At 43.4% G+C, this 14,985-nt stretch overlaps 1 protein-coding gene across 2 annotated transcripts in view; it reads right to left on the bottom strand.

The window, feature by feature from the left end:
• LOC146863385 (disintegrin and metalloproteinase domain-containing protein 33-like) overlaps window positions 1-14,985 on the bottom strand; it is a 460,898-nt gene that overhangs the window by 160,215 nt on the left and 285,698 nt on the right. For both annotated transcript variants that reach the window (XM_085642820.1, XM_085642819.1), the window contains exon 4: window positions 9,155-9,233. In XM_085642820.1, the coding sequence (XP_085498946.1) occupies window positions 9,155-9,233 (79 nt within the window). The remainder of the gene's footprint in view (window positions 1-9,154; window positions 9,234-14,985) is intronic.

Below are 14,985 nucleotides of genomic sequence, written 5' to 3'. Positions count from 1 at the left end.
CGATCCATCCTTTGACTCATCCCAAGCCTCATTTTAATACTATGATCTCCCAAATAATACCTTCTCGACTCTTCCCTCCTCTATGCATTCTTTGACTCATCCCAAACCTCATTTTAATACTATGATCTCCCAAATAATACCTTCTCGACTCTTCCCTCCTCGATCCATCCTTTGACTCATCCCAAACCTCATTTTAATACTATGATCTCCCAAATAATACCTCTCGACTCTTCCCTGCTCTATGCATTCTTTGACTCATCCCAAACCTAATTTTAAAACTATGATCTCCGAAATAATACCTTCTAGAATCTTCCCTCCTCTATCCATCCTTTGACTCATCCCAAGCCTCATTTTAATACTATGATCTCCCAAATAATACCTTCTAGACTCTTCCCTCCTCTATCCATCCTTTGACTCATCCCAAACCTCACTTTAATACTATGATCTCCCAAATAATACCTTCTCGACTCTTCCCTCCTCTATGCATTCTTTGACACATCCCAAACCTCACTTTAATACTATGATCTCCCAAATAATACCTTCTCGACTCTTCCCTCCTCGATCCATCCTTTGACTCATCCCAAACCTCATTTTAATACTATGATCTCCCAAATAATACCTTCTCGACTCTTCCCTCCTCGATCCATCCTTTGACTCATCCCAAGCCTCATTTTAATACTATGATCTCCCAAATAATACCTTCTCAAGTCTTCCCTCCTCTATCCATCCTTTGACTCATGCCAAGCCTCATTTTAATACTACGATCTCCCAAATAATATCTTCTAGACTCTTCCCTCCTCTATCCATCGTTTGACTGATCCCAAACCTCATTTTAATACTATGATCTCCCAAATAATACCTTCTCGACTCTTCCCTCCTCTATGCATCCTTTGACTCATCCCAAGCCTCATTTTAATACTATGATCTCCCAAATAATACCTTCTAGACTCTTCCCCCCTCTATGCATTCTTTGACTCATCCCAAACCTCATTTTAATACTACGAACTCCCAAATAATACCTTCTAGACTCTTCCCTCCTCTATCCATCGTTTGACTCATCCCAAACCTCATTTGAATACTATGATCTCCCAAATAATACCTTCTCGACTCTTCCCTCCTCTATGCATCCTTTGACTCATCCCAAACCTCATTTTACTACTATGATCTCCCAAATAATACCTTCTCGACTCTTCCCTCCTCTATGCATCCTTTGACTCATCCCAAGCCTCGTTTTAAAAACAATAATCTCCCAAATAATACCTTCTCGACTCTTCCCTCCTCTATGCATTCTTTGACTCATCCCAAACCTCATTTTAATACTATGATCTCCCAAATAATACCTTCTCGACTCTTCCCTCCTCTATCCATCCTTTGACTCATCCCAAACCCCATTTTAATACTATGATCTCCCAAATAATACCTTCTCGACTCTTCCCTCCTCTATGCATCCTTTGACTCATCCCAAACCTCATTTTAATACTATGATCTCCCAAATAATACCTTCTCGACTCTTCCCTCCTCTATGCATTCTTTGACTCATCCCAAGCCTCATTTTAATACTATGATTTCCCAAATAATACCTTCTCGACTCTTCCCTCCTCGACCCATCCTTTGACTCATCCCAAGCCTCATTTTAATACTATGATCTCCCAAATAACACCTTCTCGACTCTTCCCTCCTCGATCCATCCTTTGACTCATCTCAAGCCTCATTTTAATACTATGATCTCCCAAATAATACCTTCTCGACTCTCCTCCTCTATCCATCCTTTGACTCATCCCAGGCCTCATTTTAATACTATGATCTCCTAAATAATACCTTCTCGACTCTTCCCTCCTCTATCCATCCTTTGACTCATCCCAAACCTCATTTTAATACTATGATCACCCAAATAATACCCTCGACTCTTCCCTCCTCTATCCATCCTTTGACTCATCCCAAGCCTCATTTTAATACTATGATCTCTCAAATAATACCTTCTCGACTCTTCCCTCCTCTATGCATACTTTGACTCATCCCAAGCCTCATTTTACTACTATGATCTCCCAAATAATACCTTCTCGACTCTTCCCTCCTCTATGCATACTTTGACTCATCCCAAGCCTCATTTTACTACTATGATCTCCCAAATAATACCTTCTCGACTCTTCCCTCCTCGATCCATTCTTTGACTCATCCCAAGCCTCATTTTAATACTATGATCTCCCAAATAATACCTTCTCGACTCTACCCTCCTCGATCCATCCTTTGACTCATCCCAAGCCTCATTTTAATACTATGATCTCCCAAATAACACCTTCTCGACTCTTCCCTCCTCGATCCATCCTTTGACTCATCTCAAGCCTCATTTTAATACTATGATCTCCCAAATAATACCTTCTCGACTCTTCCCTCCTCGATCCATCCTTTGACTCACCCCATACCTCATTTTAATACTTTGATCTCCCAAATAATACCTTCTAGACTCTTCCGTCCTCTATGCATTCTTTGACTCATCCCAAACCTCATTTTAATACTATGATCTCCCAAATAATACCTTCTCGACTCTTCCCTCCTCGATCCATTCTTTGACTCATCCCAAGCCTCATTTTAATACTATGATCTCCCAAATAATACCTTCTCGACTCTACCCTCCTCGATCCATCCTTTGACTCATCCCAAGCCTCATTTTAATACTATGATCTCCCAAATAACACCTTCTCGACTCTTCCCTCCTCGATCCATCCTTTGACTCATCTCAAGCCTCATTTTAATACTATGATCTCCCAAATAATACCTTCTCGACTCTTCCCTCCTCGATCCATCCTTTGACTCACCCCATACCTCATTTTAATACTTTGATCTCCCAAATAATACCTTCTAGACTCTTCCGTCCTCTATGCATTCTTTGACTCATCCCAAACCTCATTTTAATACTATGATCTCCCAAATAATACATTCTCGACTCTTCCCTCCTCTATGCATCCTTTGACTCATCCCAAGCCTCATTTTACTACTATGATCTCCCAAATAATACCTTCTCGACTCTTTCCTCCTCGATCCATCCTTTGACTCATCCCAAGCCTCATTTTAATACTATGATCTCCCAAATAATACCTTTTCGACTCTTCCCTCCTCGATCCATCCTTTGACTCATCCCAAGCCTCATTTTAATACTATGATCTCCAAATAATACCTTATAGACTCTTCTCTCCTTTATGCATCCTTTGACTCATCCCAAACCTAATTTTAATACCATGATCTCCCAAATAATACCTTCTCGACTTTTCCCTCCTCTATCCATCCTTTGACTCATCCCAAGCCTCATTTTAATACTATGATCTCCCAAATAATACCTTCTCGACTCTTCCCTCCTCTATCCATCCTTTGACTCATCCCAAGCCTCATTTTAATACTATGATCTCCCAAATAATACCTTCTCGACTCTTCCCTCCTCGATCCATCCTTTGACTCATCCCAAGCCTCATTTTAATACTATGATCTCCCAAATAATACCTTCTCGACTCTTCCCTCCTCGATCCATCCTTTGACTCATCCCAAGCCTCATTTTAATACTATGATCTCCCAAATAATACCTTCTAGACTCTTCCCCCCTCTATGCATTCTTTGACTCATCCCAAACCTCATTTTAATACTACGATCTCCCAAATAATACCTTCTAGACTCTTCCCTCCTCTATCCATCGTTTGACTCATCCCAAACCTCATTTTAATACTATGATCTCCCAAATAATACCTTCTCGACTCTTCCCTCCTTTATGCATCCTTTGACTCATCCCAAACCTCATTTTACTACTATGATCTCCCAAATAATACCTTCTCGACTCTTCCCTCCTCTATGCATCCTTTGACTTATCCCAAGCCTCGTTTAAAACAATAATCTCCCAAATAATACCTTCTCGACTCTTCCCTCCTCTATGCATTCTTTGACCCATCCCAAACCTCATTTTAATACTATGATCTCCCAAATAGTACCTTCTCGACTCTTCCCTCCTCTATCCATCCTTTGACTCATCCCAAACCTCATTTTAATACTATGATCTCCCAAATAATACCTTCTCGACTCTTCCCTCCTCTATGCATTCTTTGACTCATCCCAAGCCTCATTTTAATACTATGATTTCCCAAATAATACTTTCTCAACTCTTCCCTCCTCGATCCATCCTTTGACTCATCCCAAGCCTCATTTTAATACTATGATCTCCCAAATAATACCTTCTCGACTCTTCCCTCCTCTATGCATTCTTTGACTCATCCCAAACCTCATTTTAATACTATGATCTCCCAAATAATACCTTCTCGACTCTTCCCTCCTCGATCCATCCTTTGACTCATCCCAAACCTCATTTTAATACTATGATCTCCCAAATAATACCTCTCGACTCTTCCCTCCTCTATGCATTCTTTGACTCATCCCAAACCTAATTTTAAAACTATGATCTCCGAAATAATACCTTCTAGAATCTTCCCTCCTCTATCCATCCTTTGACTCATCCCAAGCCTCATTTTAATACTATGATCTCCCAAATAATACCTTCTAGACTCTTCCCTCCTCTATCCATCCTTTGACTCATCCCAAACCTCACTTTAATACTATGATCTCCCAAATAATACCTTCTCGACTCTTCCCTCCTCTATGCATTCTTTGACACATCCCAAACCTCACTTTAATACTATGATCTCCCAAATAATACCTTCTCGACTCTTCCCTCCTCGATCCATCCTTTGACTCATCCCAAACCTCATTTTAATACTATGATCTCCCAAATAATACCTTCTCGACTCTTCCCTCCTCGATCCATCCTTTGACTCATCCCAAGCCTCATTTTAATACTATGATCTCCCAAATAATACCTTCTCAAGTCTTCCCTCCTCTATCCATCCTTTGACTCATGCCAAGCCTCATTTTAATACTACGATCTCCCAAATAATACCTTCTAGACTCTTCCCTCCTCTATCCATCGTTTGACTGATCCCAAACCTCATTTTAATACTATGATCTCCCAAATAATACCTTCTCGACTCTTCCCTCCTCTATGCATCCTTTGACTCATCCCAAGCCTCATTTTAATACTATGATCTCCCAAATAATACCTTCTAGACTCTTCCCCCCTCTATGCATTCTTTGACTCATCCCAAACCTCATTTTAATACTACGATCTCCCAAATAATACCTTCTAGACTCTTCCCTCCTCTATCCATCGTTTGACTCATCCCAAACCTCATTTTAATACTATGATCTCCCAAATAATACCTTCTCAAGTCTTCCCTCCTCTATCCATCCTTTGACTCATGCCAAGCCTCATTTTAATACTACGATCTCCCAAATAATACCTTCTAGACTCTTCCCTCCTCTATCCATCGTTTGACTGATCCCAAACCTCATTTTAATACTATGATCTCCCAAATAATACCTTCTCAAGTCTTCCCTCCTCTATCCATCCTTTGACTCATGCCAAGCCTCATTTTAATACTATGATCTCCCAAATAATACCTTCTAGACTCTTCCCCCCTCTATGCATTCTTTGACTCATCCCAAACCTCATTTTAATACTACGATCTCCCAAATAATACCTTCTAGACTCTTCCCTCCTCTATCCATCGTTTGACTCATCCCAAACCTCATTTTAATACTATGATCTCCCAAATAATACCTTCTCGACTCTTCCCTCCTCTATGCATCCTTTGACTCATCCCAAACCTCATTTTACTACTATGATCTCCCAAATAATACCTTCTCGACTCTTCCCTCCTCTATGCATCCTTTGACTTATCCCAAGCCTCGTTTAAAACAATAATCTCCCAAATAATACCTTCTCGACTCTTCCCTCCTCTATGCATTCTTTGACCCATCCCAAACCTCATTTTAATACTATGATCTCCCAAATAGTACCTTCTCGACTCTTCCCTCCTCTATCCATCCTTTGACTCATCCCAAACCTCATTTTAATACTATGATCTCCCAAATAATACTTTCTCGACTCTTCCCTCCTCTATGCATTCTTTGACTCATCCCAAGCCTCATTTTAATACTATGATTTCCCAAATAATACTTTCTCAACTCTTCCCTCCTCGATCCATCCTTTGACTCATCCCAAGCCTCATTTTAATACTATGATCTCCCAAATAATACCTTCTCGACTCTTCCCTCCTCTATGCATTCTTTGACTCATCCCAAACCTCATTTTAATACTATGATCTCCCAAATAATACCTTCTCGACTCTTCCCTCCTCGATCCATCCTTTGACTCATCCCAAACCTCATTTTAATACTATGATCTCCCAAATAATACCTCTCGACTCTTCCCTCCTCTATGCATTCTTTGACTCATCCCAAACCTAATTTTAAAACTATGATCTCCGAAATAATACCTTCTAGAATCTTCCCTCCTCTATCCATCCTTTGACTCATCCCAAGCCTCATTTTAATACTATGATCTCCCAAATAATACCTTCTAGACTCTTCCCTCCTCTATCCATCCTTTGACTCATCCCAAACCTCACTTTAATACTATGATCTCCCAAATAATACCTTCTCGACTCTTCCCTCCTCTATGCATTCTTTGACACATCCCAAACCTCACTTTAATACTATGATCTCCCAAATAATACCTTCTCGACTCTTCCCTCCTCGATCCATCCTTTGACTCATCCCAAACCTCATTTTAATACTATGATCTCCCAAATAATACCTTCTCGACTCTTCCCTCCTCGATCCATCCTTTGACTCATCCCAAGCCTCATTTTAATACTATGATCTCCCAAATAATACCTTCTCAAGTCTTCCCTCCTCTATCCATCCTTTGACTCATGCCAAGCCTCATTTTAATACTACGATCTCCCAAATAATATCTTCTAGACTCTTCCCTCCTCTATCCATCGTTTGACTGATCCCAAACCTCATTTTAATACTATGATCTCCCAAATAATACCTTCTCGACTCTTCCCTCCTCTATGCATCCTTTGACTCATCCCAAGCCTCATTTTAATACTATGATCTCCCAAATAATACCTTCTAGACTCTTCCCCCCTCTATGCATTCTTTGACTCATCCCAAACCTCATTTTAATACTACGAACTCCCAAATAATACCTTCTAGACTCTTCCCTCCTCTATCCATCGTTTGACTCATCCCAAACCTCATTTGAATACTATGATCTCCCAAATAATACCTTCTCGACTCTTCCCTCCTCTATGCATCCTTTGACTCATCCCAAACCTCATTTTACTACTATGATCTCCCAAATAATACCTTCTCGACTCTTCCCTCCTCTATGCATCCTTTGACTCATCCCAAGCCTCGTTTTAAAAACAATAATCTCCCAAATAATACCTTCTCGACTCTTCCCTCCTCTATGCATTCTTTGACTCATCCCAAACCTCATTTTAATACTATGATCTCCCAAATAATACCTTCTCGACTCTTCCCTCCTCTATCCATCCTTTGACTCATCCCAAACCCCATTTTAATACTATGATCTCCCAAATAATACCTTCTCGACTCTTCCCTCCTCTATGCATCCTTTGACTCATCCCAAACCTCATTTTAATACTATGATCTCCCAAATAATACCTTCTCGACTCTTCCCTCCTCTATGCATTCTTTGACTCATCCCAAGCCTCATTTTAATACTATGATTTCCCAAATAATACCTTCTCGACTCTTCCCTCCTCGACCCATCCTTTGACTCATCCCAAGCCTCATTTTAATACTATGATCTCCCAAATAACACCTTCTCGACTCTTCCCTCCTCGATCCATCCTTTGACTCATCTCAAGCCTCATTTTAATACTATGATCTCCCAAATAATACCTTCTCGACTCTCCTCCTCTATCCATCCTTTGACTCATCCCAGGCCTCATTTTAATACTATGATCTCCTAAATAATACCTTCTCGACTCTTCCCTCCTCTATCCATCCTTTGACTCATCCCAAACCTCATTTTAATACTATGATCACCCAAATAATACCCTCGACTCTTCCCTCCTCTATCCATCCTTTGACTCATCCCAAGCCTCATTTTAATACTATGATCTCTCAAATAATACCTTCTCGACTCTTCCCTCCTCGATCCATCCTTTGACTCATCCCAAGCCTCATTTTAATACTATGATCTCCCAAATAATACCTTCTCGACTCTTCCCTCCTCTATCCGTCCTTTGACTCATCCCAAGCCTCATTTTAATACTATGATCGCCCGAATAATACCTTCTCGACTCTTCCCTCCTCTATCCATCCTTTGACTCATCCCAGGCCTCATTTTAATACTATGATCTCCCAAATAATACCTTCTCGACTCTCCTCCTCTATCCATCCTTTGACTCATCCCAGGCCTCATTTTAATACTATGATCTCCCAAATAATACCTTCTTGACTCTTCCCTCCTCTATCCATCCTTTGACTCATCCCAAACCTCATTTTAATACTATGATCTCCCAAATAATACCTTCTCGACTCTTCCCTCCTCTATCCATCCTTTGACTCATCCCAAGCCTCATTTTAATACTATGATCTCTCAAATAATACCTTCTCGACTCTTCCCTCCTCGATCCATCCTTTGACTCATCCCAAGCCTCATTTTAATACTATGATCTCCCAAATAATACCTTCTCGACTCTTCCCTCCTCTATGCATCCTTTGACTCACCCCATACCTCATTTTAATACTATGATCTCCCAAATAATACCTTCTCGACTCTTCCCTCCTCTATGCATCCTTTGACTCATCCCAAACCTCATTTTACTACTAAGATCTCCCAAATAATACCTTCTCGACTCTTCCCTCCTCTATCCATCCTTTGACTCATCCCAAACCTCATTTTAATACTATGATCTCCCAAATAATACCTTCTCGACTCTTCCCTCCTCTATCCATCCTTTGACCTATTCAATCCAACTAACAGAGTCACACGTCCAACGCTCCAATTAACAATGTTTACTTCCCTCTACTAATCCACCACTAACCCTTCGGGTTCTGGAGTAGCGCGCTACTCGCCGAAAAGCTCTTCAACACCTTGTCAGGGGTAGTAAGCTATATATAAATACAATTACAATTACAAATTGAGCTTTTGTTATTTTATAACAATATCTCTGCAAACTGCGCGGGCTGCGTAGTAGTCTCTACCTGCAGTCCCCTGTGTATGCCTCATACTCACTGTGTGATTTGGAGCCACCGTCACGCTTCCACCTTCTTGGGTGTAATGTGTTTCGGTAAAATTTGGCGAGAGGAGCTGGCTGCAGTAAAAAGGAAAACAAACGGTTATCAAAGTGTAATATCGACTTGGTCAGCAGTTATCAAAGTGTAATATCGACCTGTTCAACAGTTATCAAAGTGTAATATCGACCTGTTCAGCAGTTATCAAAGTGTAATATCGACCTGGTCAGCAGTTATCAAAGTGTAATATCGACCTGTTCAGCAGTTATCAAAGTGCAATATCGACCTGTTCAGCAGTTATCAAAGTGCAATATCGACCTGTTCAGCAGTTATCAAAGTGAATTATTGACCTGTTCAGCAGTTATCAAAGTGTAATATCGACCTGTTCAGCAGTTATCAAAGTGTAATATCGACCTGTTCAGCAGTTATCAAAGTGCAATATCGACCTGTTCAGCAGTTATCAAAGTGAATTATTGACCTGTTCAGCAGTTATCAAAGTGTAATATCGACCTGTTCAGCAGTTATCAAAGTGCAATATCGACCTGGTCAGCAGTTATCAAAGTGTAATATCGACCTGGTCAGCAGTTATCAAAGTGTAATATCGACCTGGTCAGCAGTTATCAAAGTGTAATATCGACCTGTTCAGCAGTTATCAAAGTGCAATATCGACCTGTTCAGCAGTTATCAAAGTGCAATATCGACCTGTTCAGCAGTTATCAAAGTGAATTATTGACCTGTTCAGCAGTTATCAAAGTGTAATATCGACCTGTTCAGCAGTTATCAAAGTGTAATATCGACCTGTTCAGCAGTTATCAAAGTGCAATATCGACCTGTTCAGCAGTTATCAACGTGAATTATTGACCTGTTCAGCAGTTATCAAAGTGTAATATCGACCTGTTCAGCAGTTATCAAAGTGCAATATCGACCTGTTCAGCAGTTATCAAAGTGAATTATCGACCTGGTCAGCAGTTATCAAAGTGTAATATCGACCTGGTCAGCAGTTATGAAAGTGTAATATCGACCTGTTCAGCAGTTATCAAAGTGTAATATCGACCTGGTCAGCAGTGGCTCTTCTGCATACAGGAGGGTATGTATAGCTCATTTCTAAAGCCACCGGCAGCCAAAACAGAGTTCATCACTGGAGACCCAACCCCCACCCCAATACAGAAACTGCACAAAACCTCAGAGAACTGAGAGTGCCTGGTACCAGCTCTTACTGCTGCAGAAAGGTAAAGTCTACCTTCCTAAGCAGAACTCAGAACAACAGTCCAAGCCATGGTTCTCTCACCTGGATGGGATAAAGCCGGTCTGTCTCACAGCCACCCCCGTCTCCTATCTAGCTTCCTTCAGTGGCTTCCTAGGTGCCACCGGCAGGCTCAGGAAAGATTATGGCAGCATCACCTGAACCGTCAATGCACACTTCACCATCACATTCAAAACCTGATGCAGCACCTGTAAATCAGATGCCAACCGAAACACCAACAACCTCAGGCAGCCAGTGTCATGCAAGGAGGTACAAAAGGGGGTGGTGATGGACGGCTGAAATGCCAGAAACCGGTCCTAGGAAGCCTGTTTCCGGTCCAGGGAAGGCATGGTTTGGCAGTTCGGGCTGGACTGTTCCAATGAGGCACAGGGTCAAGACTGATTTGCATATGGCCATGTCTGAACTGGGGTGGCAGAGTGGGCTAAAGAACTGTGATGGATTAAACCCAGATCTGTTGACTGGGTGTGAGTGTTTGATTGGTTCTGATGCTCCGTCCATCACCACCCCCTTTTGTACCGCTTTGTTTGCCATAAGTTGGCAGGGTATGCTCAGACGCGAGTCCCTTGCTCACTTTGCCACTGGATTCAAGCAAGCCTGGCTGAAGACGGCTGAAATGCCAGAAACCGGTCCTAGGATGCTTGTTTCCGGTCCAGGGAAGGCATGGCTTGGCAGTTCGGGCTGGACTGTTCCCATGAGGCACAGGGTCAGACTGATTTGCATATGGCCATGTCTGAACTGGGGTGGCAGAGTGGGCTAAAGAACGGTGATGGATCAAACCCAGATCTGTTGACTGGGTGTGAGTGTTTGATTGGTTCTGATGCTCCGTCCATCACCACCCCCTTTTGTACCGCAGTGTCATGCAAGGAGCCAAGATATTGCCGAGCTTCAAACCAAAAAGAGGAAAGAGTGGAAACCAGGAGTTTAGCCATCTTCTTTTACACACCAGGGATCTGGATTAACAAACATCCATGCCTCAGGCGTGCACCTTCACTCGTGCAGTTCAGAAAGTAGTACCTCATCGTTTATTTGTATGGAACTGCACACACCTCTAGCCCAGGTCCAGCGGTTCACTCCCTGCCTATCGTACGTGACGTTGTAGCACCCTCATCCTACAAAATGTCTCCATGTACAGTTCTCCTCTGCTTGTGATCTGAGCTTGCACCTTGAAAACGCAGATTATCAATGCAACCCCCCTCACGCTGTGTCTTAAAAAGTCGCCCGTTTGTGACACAGCCTCGGAGTGGCGCTGAGTCTTCGACGGTAAGTCACTCCTGGTGCGGATGCGAACTTACCAGAATATCTGGTCCCTTGGTAGGTGGATCTTCATTTACATGTGAACTAGCCCCTGCTCCCGGGCAGTGCACCGTGTGATCCTCTACACAACTCTCAATGCTCTGACCCCCATTCAAGGTGAGGGCGATGGTTTTCTAGGGTAAAACCAGTGCTTTAATTGGAATAGAGAAGACCTGGTATCTCTATCCAGAGTAGCTGTCTGCTCATGAAAAGTGCTGGTACTGTCTCTGCAGAGACAACCCTCATCTGGCCAGCCTCTTGCTTTCAGCTCGTTGTACCGCATCCCAGTGCTTAATTTGTAAATACATAAGTGCCAGGGCCCTCGTCAGGAGGCCACTGCAGCTGGCACCACACATTGCCCCTGCCATGGTGCCAATGGTAGTAACCTCACAACTGCTAGCTATCGCACTCCCACGAGTGTGACTACTCGGACTATTCCAGGCCTCCCGTGTTACACGGAAGGAACCAGAACCCCCTGTGCATGAACCGAGCCACACCTGACATCCCAGCCCTAGGAGCAGAAGAGGCGGCGTGTTACCTTCCACTGGTCACTTTAGCTAGCCGCGCCTCACTCCACCGTGAAAGAGAAGACTTTGGGGGTCAGACTTGACTGGAGCGCTCTTAGGTTCCCAGGTCACGGCAGTGCCAAGGACATCGAGGGGCAGCTTTCTCCACTCCCCCCATCTTCCCAATCTGACCCAGGGCTTGAGTGGACAGGAGTCCTGGTCTCAGCGTGCTTTGAATGTCTCTATTTCTATTTATTTCAATATTGTGAGCAGCGCACACCTGAAAAAGAAGTCTAGCTTCAAGGTGTAGGGGAGAAGCTTGTGGAAGGAAAGTGGCATGGAGGTGAGACAGGACTTAAAGAAGTACACACTCATTTCCATGATAAATACCATCTCTAGAGGTTCAGGTGCCCATTGGACACCTCACAGAGATTGTTGACAAGGAGTTTTTCCACAGTGGTGTTGAATCTCTCCAGTGTTGGGGCAGTTTTGCATTTATTGGAGATGGCGAGAGGCCACTTCATGGCCCAGTCCCTGCAGTGGTGTTTCTCACCAAGAGGCATATGTATCCAAAACGCTTTTTGCGATTCTCAAATTGCGATTTTTAGCAAATCGCAATTAGAGAATCGCAAAATGCAATGCATGTAGGATTTGCTAAACATTTTGCGAATCCAACATATTCCTTATTTGTGAATCGCAAATTGAGATTCGCAAATGAGGAATTCCTTCCCATTCATTCCTACGGGACTAGAGGCACATAGGAATGAATGGGAAGACATTCACAATTTGCGATTTACAATTAGAGAATCGCAAATTGAGAATGTAATTTCAAGTGTGCCAGGGTGTCAAAAGGACAGCCTGTTGCACCCCTGAAATATGTATGTGTGCACATGTGGCACACATACATGCCCTAAGGGCATGTATGTGCGCCACATGGCACTTTGAAAAATGCATTTTACAAAGAAATCGCAAATTATCACCAACCTGAAGTTGGTGGTAATTTGCGATTCCTTAAGCCAAAATCGCACAACTTGGGTGCTTCCTAGATTGCATTTAAGGAATCGCAATTTGGGATTCCTTAAATGCATTCGAAAATAGGGAATCGCAAATTTTGTGATCCCTTATTTTGCGAGGGCGTTTTGGGATGATATATCCCAAAAGGCTTTTTCCCGTTCGTAAACGGGCCAATTCTGAAAATCGGCCTGTTTGCGAACGGGAATGGGCTTTATATATATACCCCTAAGTTCTTTTCTTTGGTGTTTGGTGGTGACCAGCTTAGAGTATTCCTTGGGGCGGGGGTTTCTTTCGGTCTTGGCCGGGACGCTTAGACCTGTGAGATACTTGGGCTGTTTTTGATGTGCTGACTTCCAGGTGGCACAGAGCGTGTTTAGTATGATTTGTTGGCTAGTAAGGCGTCCGCCCCAGCCCAGTAGCATGTAAATGAATGATGCCACACACGGAGCTCTGTATTACGCGTCTTTATTTCTCAGAGTGTAACCGCTAACTGGCAGGTACTGGGCCATGAGTTTTAGTTACCACACCCAATCACTTACGTCACCAGACTACGGAGTCCATGAGGGACCGTAGCCATCCTGCGCTCTTGATACACAAGACACTACAGCTGGTAGGAAGCCAGTTTACTTATTGTAAACATCACCAACCCCGTACTCCGAAAGTAACTCATTGATGGGCGTGGAAGGCTCTAAAAGCAGCCGACACTCTGGTCCTGAAGCTGCGGACGAGAAGCGACATCAACCACACTCCGAAGGCTCTCTCGGTGCACAACACCAACTCAAGGAAAGGTGGCGAGTATCTGCCCATTGGCACCTCACTAGCAGCCAGACTGGGCCTAGGTTCAACGACTGGACACCCACACTGGTGAAACGGGACAGGACCCTTGGTGCTTGGGGGCCTTGGGATGGAATGCCTCAAACCCAAACCTGAGGCACGATCCCATTTCTCGGGATTCAGGAAAAGTCTGGCATTTGAACGATCCAGGCTGGTCTATAAGGGACCTCCGTCCCTGCAGGGGCTGCATTGAAGAATGCCTGACCGCAGCACTCTGTAGTGACCAAAAGATGACACCCATGCAGTGTCAAACACTTTAATGAGTACATAAACCAACAGCTATACACTTTGGACACGATCTTCAAACTCGTTTAGAAAAATATATGCTGTAAAGGTTTATAAAAAATACTGGTGTTTTGGGAGAATCGAAACTGCATTCACGGTCACAGCGAAAGGATTGGAAGGGGCTGCGGTGAGGTGAGCTCTTTTGCAACCACTGACTTCCTGCGATAGTCAGTCGTCAAGTGAGCACCCCCTGAGGCTAGTACTCCCGGGAGTGAGGGCTCACGAGCTTCCTAGCACCACCCCTTCCGCCTACAGAAGCAAGGACGCGATCACTGGACATGTATGTGCCTTAAGCGCTGGGGGGCCCCTGGGTAGCTATGTGCTATATAAAAACAAATTAATTTAATTAAATGAAGTTGTGCGGTGTACACCACACATTGTGCACACGCTCCTGCAAGACGTCCACAGTCCGTGGCACCGGCAGACACGTGGACCACCGTAAATTGTAAATGTGTCCTCTATAGTCATGACGTGCTACTCATGTATGCATATGTTATTTCTAGAACACAAACCTATCCCAAAGGCCGCAGAGCTCGGTACAGGGTCAAAGGCGAGCATAAAGTCAACGAGGGAGAGCCTTGGATTCTGGTCTGTGGACGGTTAGTGCATTGCGATGCGCTGTTCTTTAAAGGGGTG

Source organism: Triturus cristatus, chromosome 2_2, assembly GCF_964204655.1.
Source record: "Triturus cristatus chromosome 2_2, aTriCri1.1, whole genome shotgun sequence".
Lineage (NCBI taxonomy): Eukaryota > Metazoa > Chordata > Amphibia > Caudata > Salamandridae > Triturus > Triturus cristatus.
Note: the sequence above shows the minus strand (reverse complement) of the source record. Positions and strands in the feature narration are given on the sequence as shown.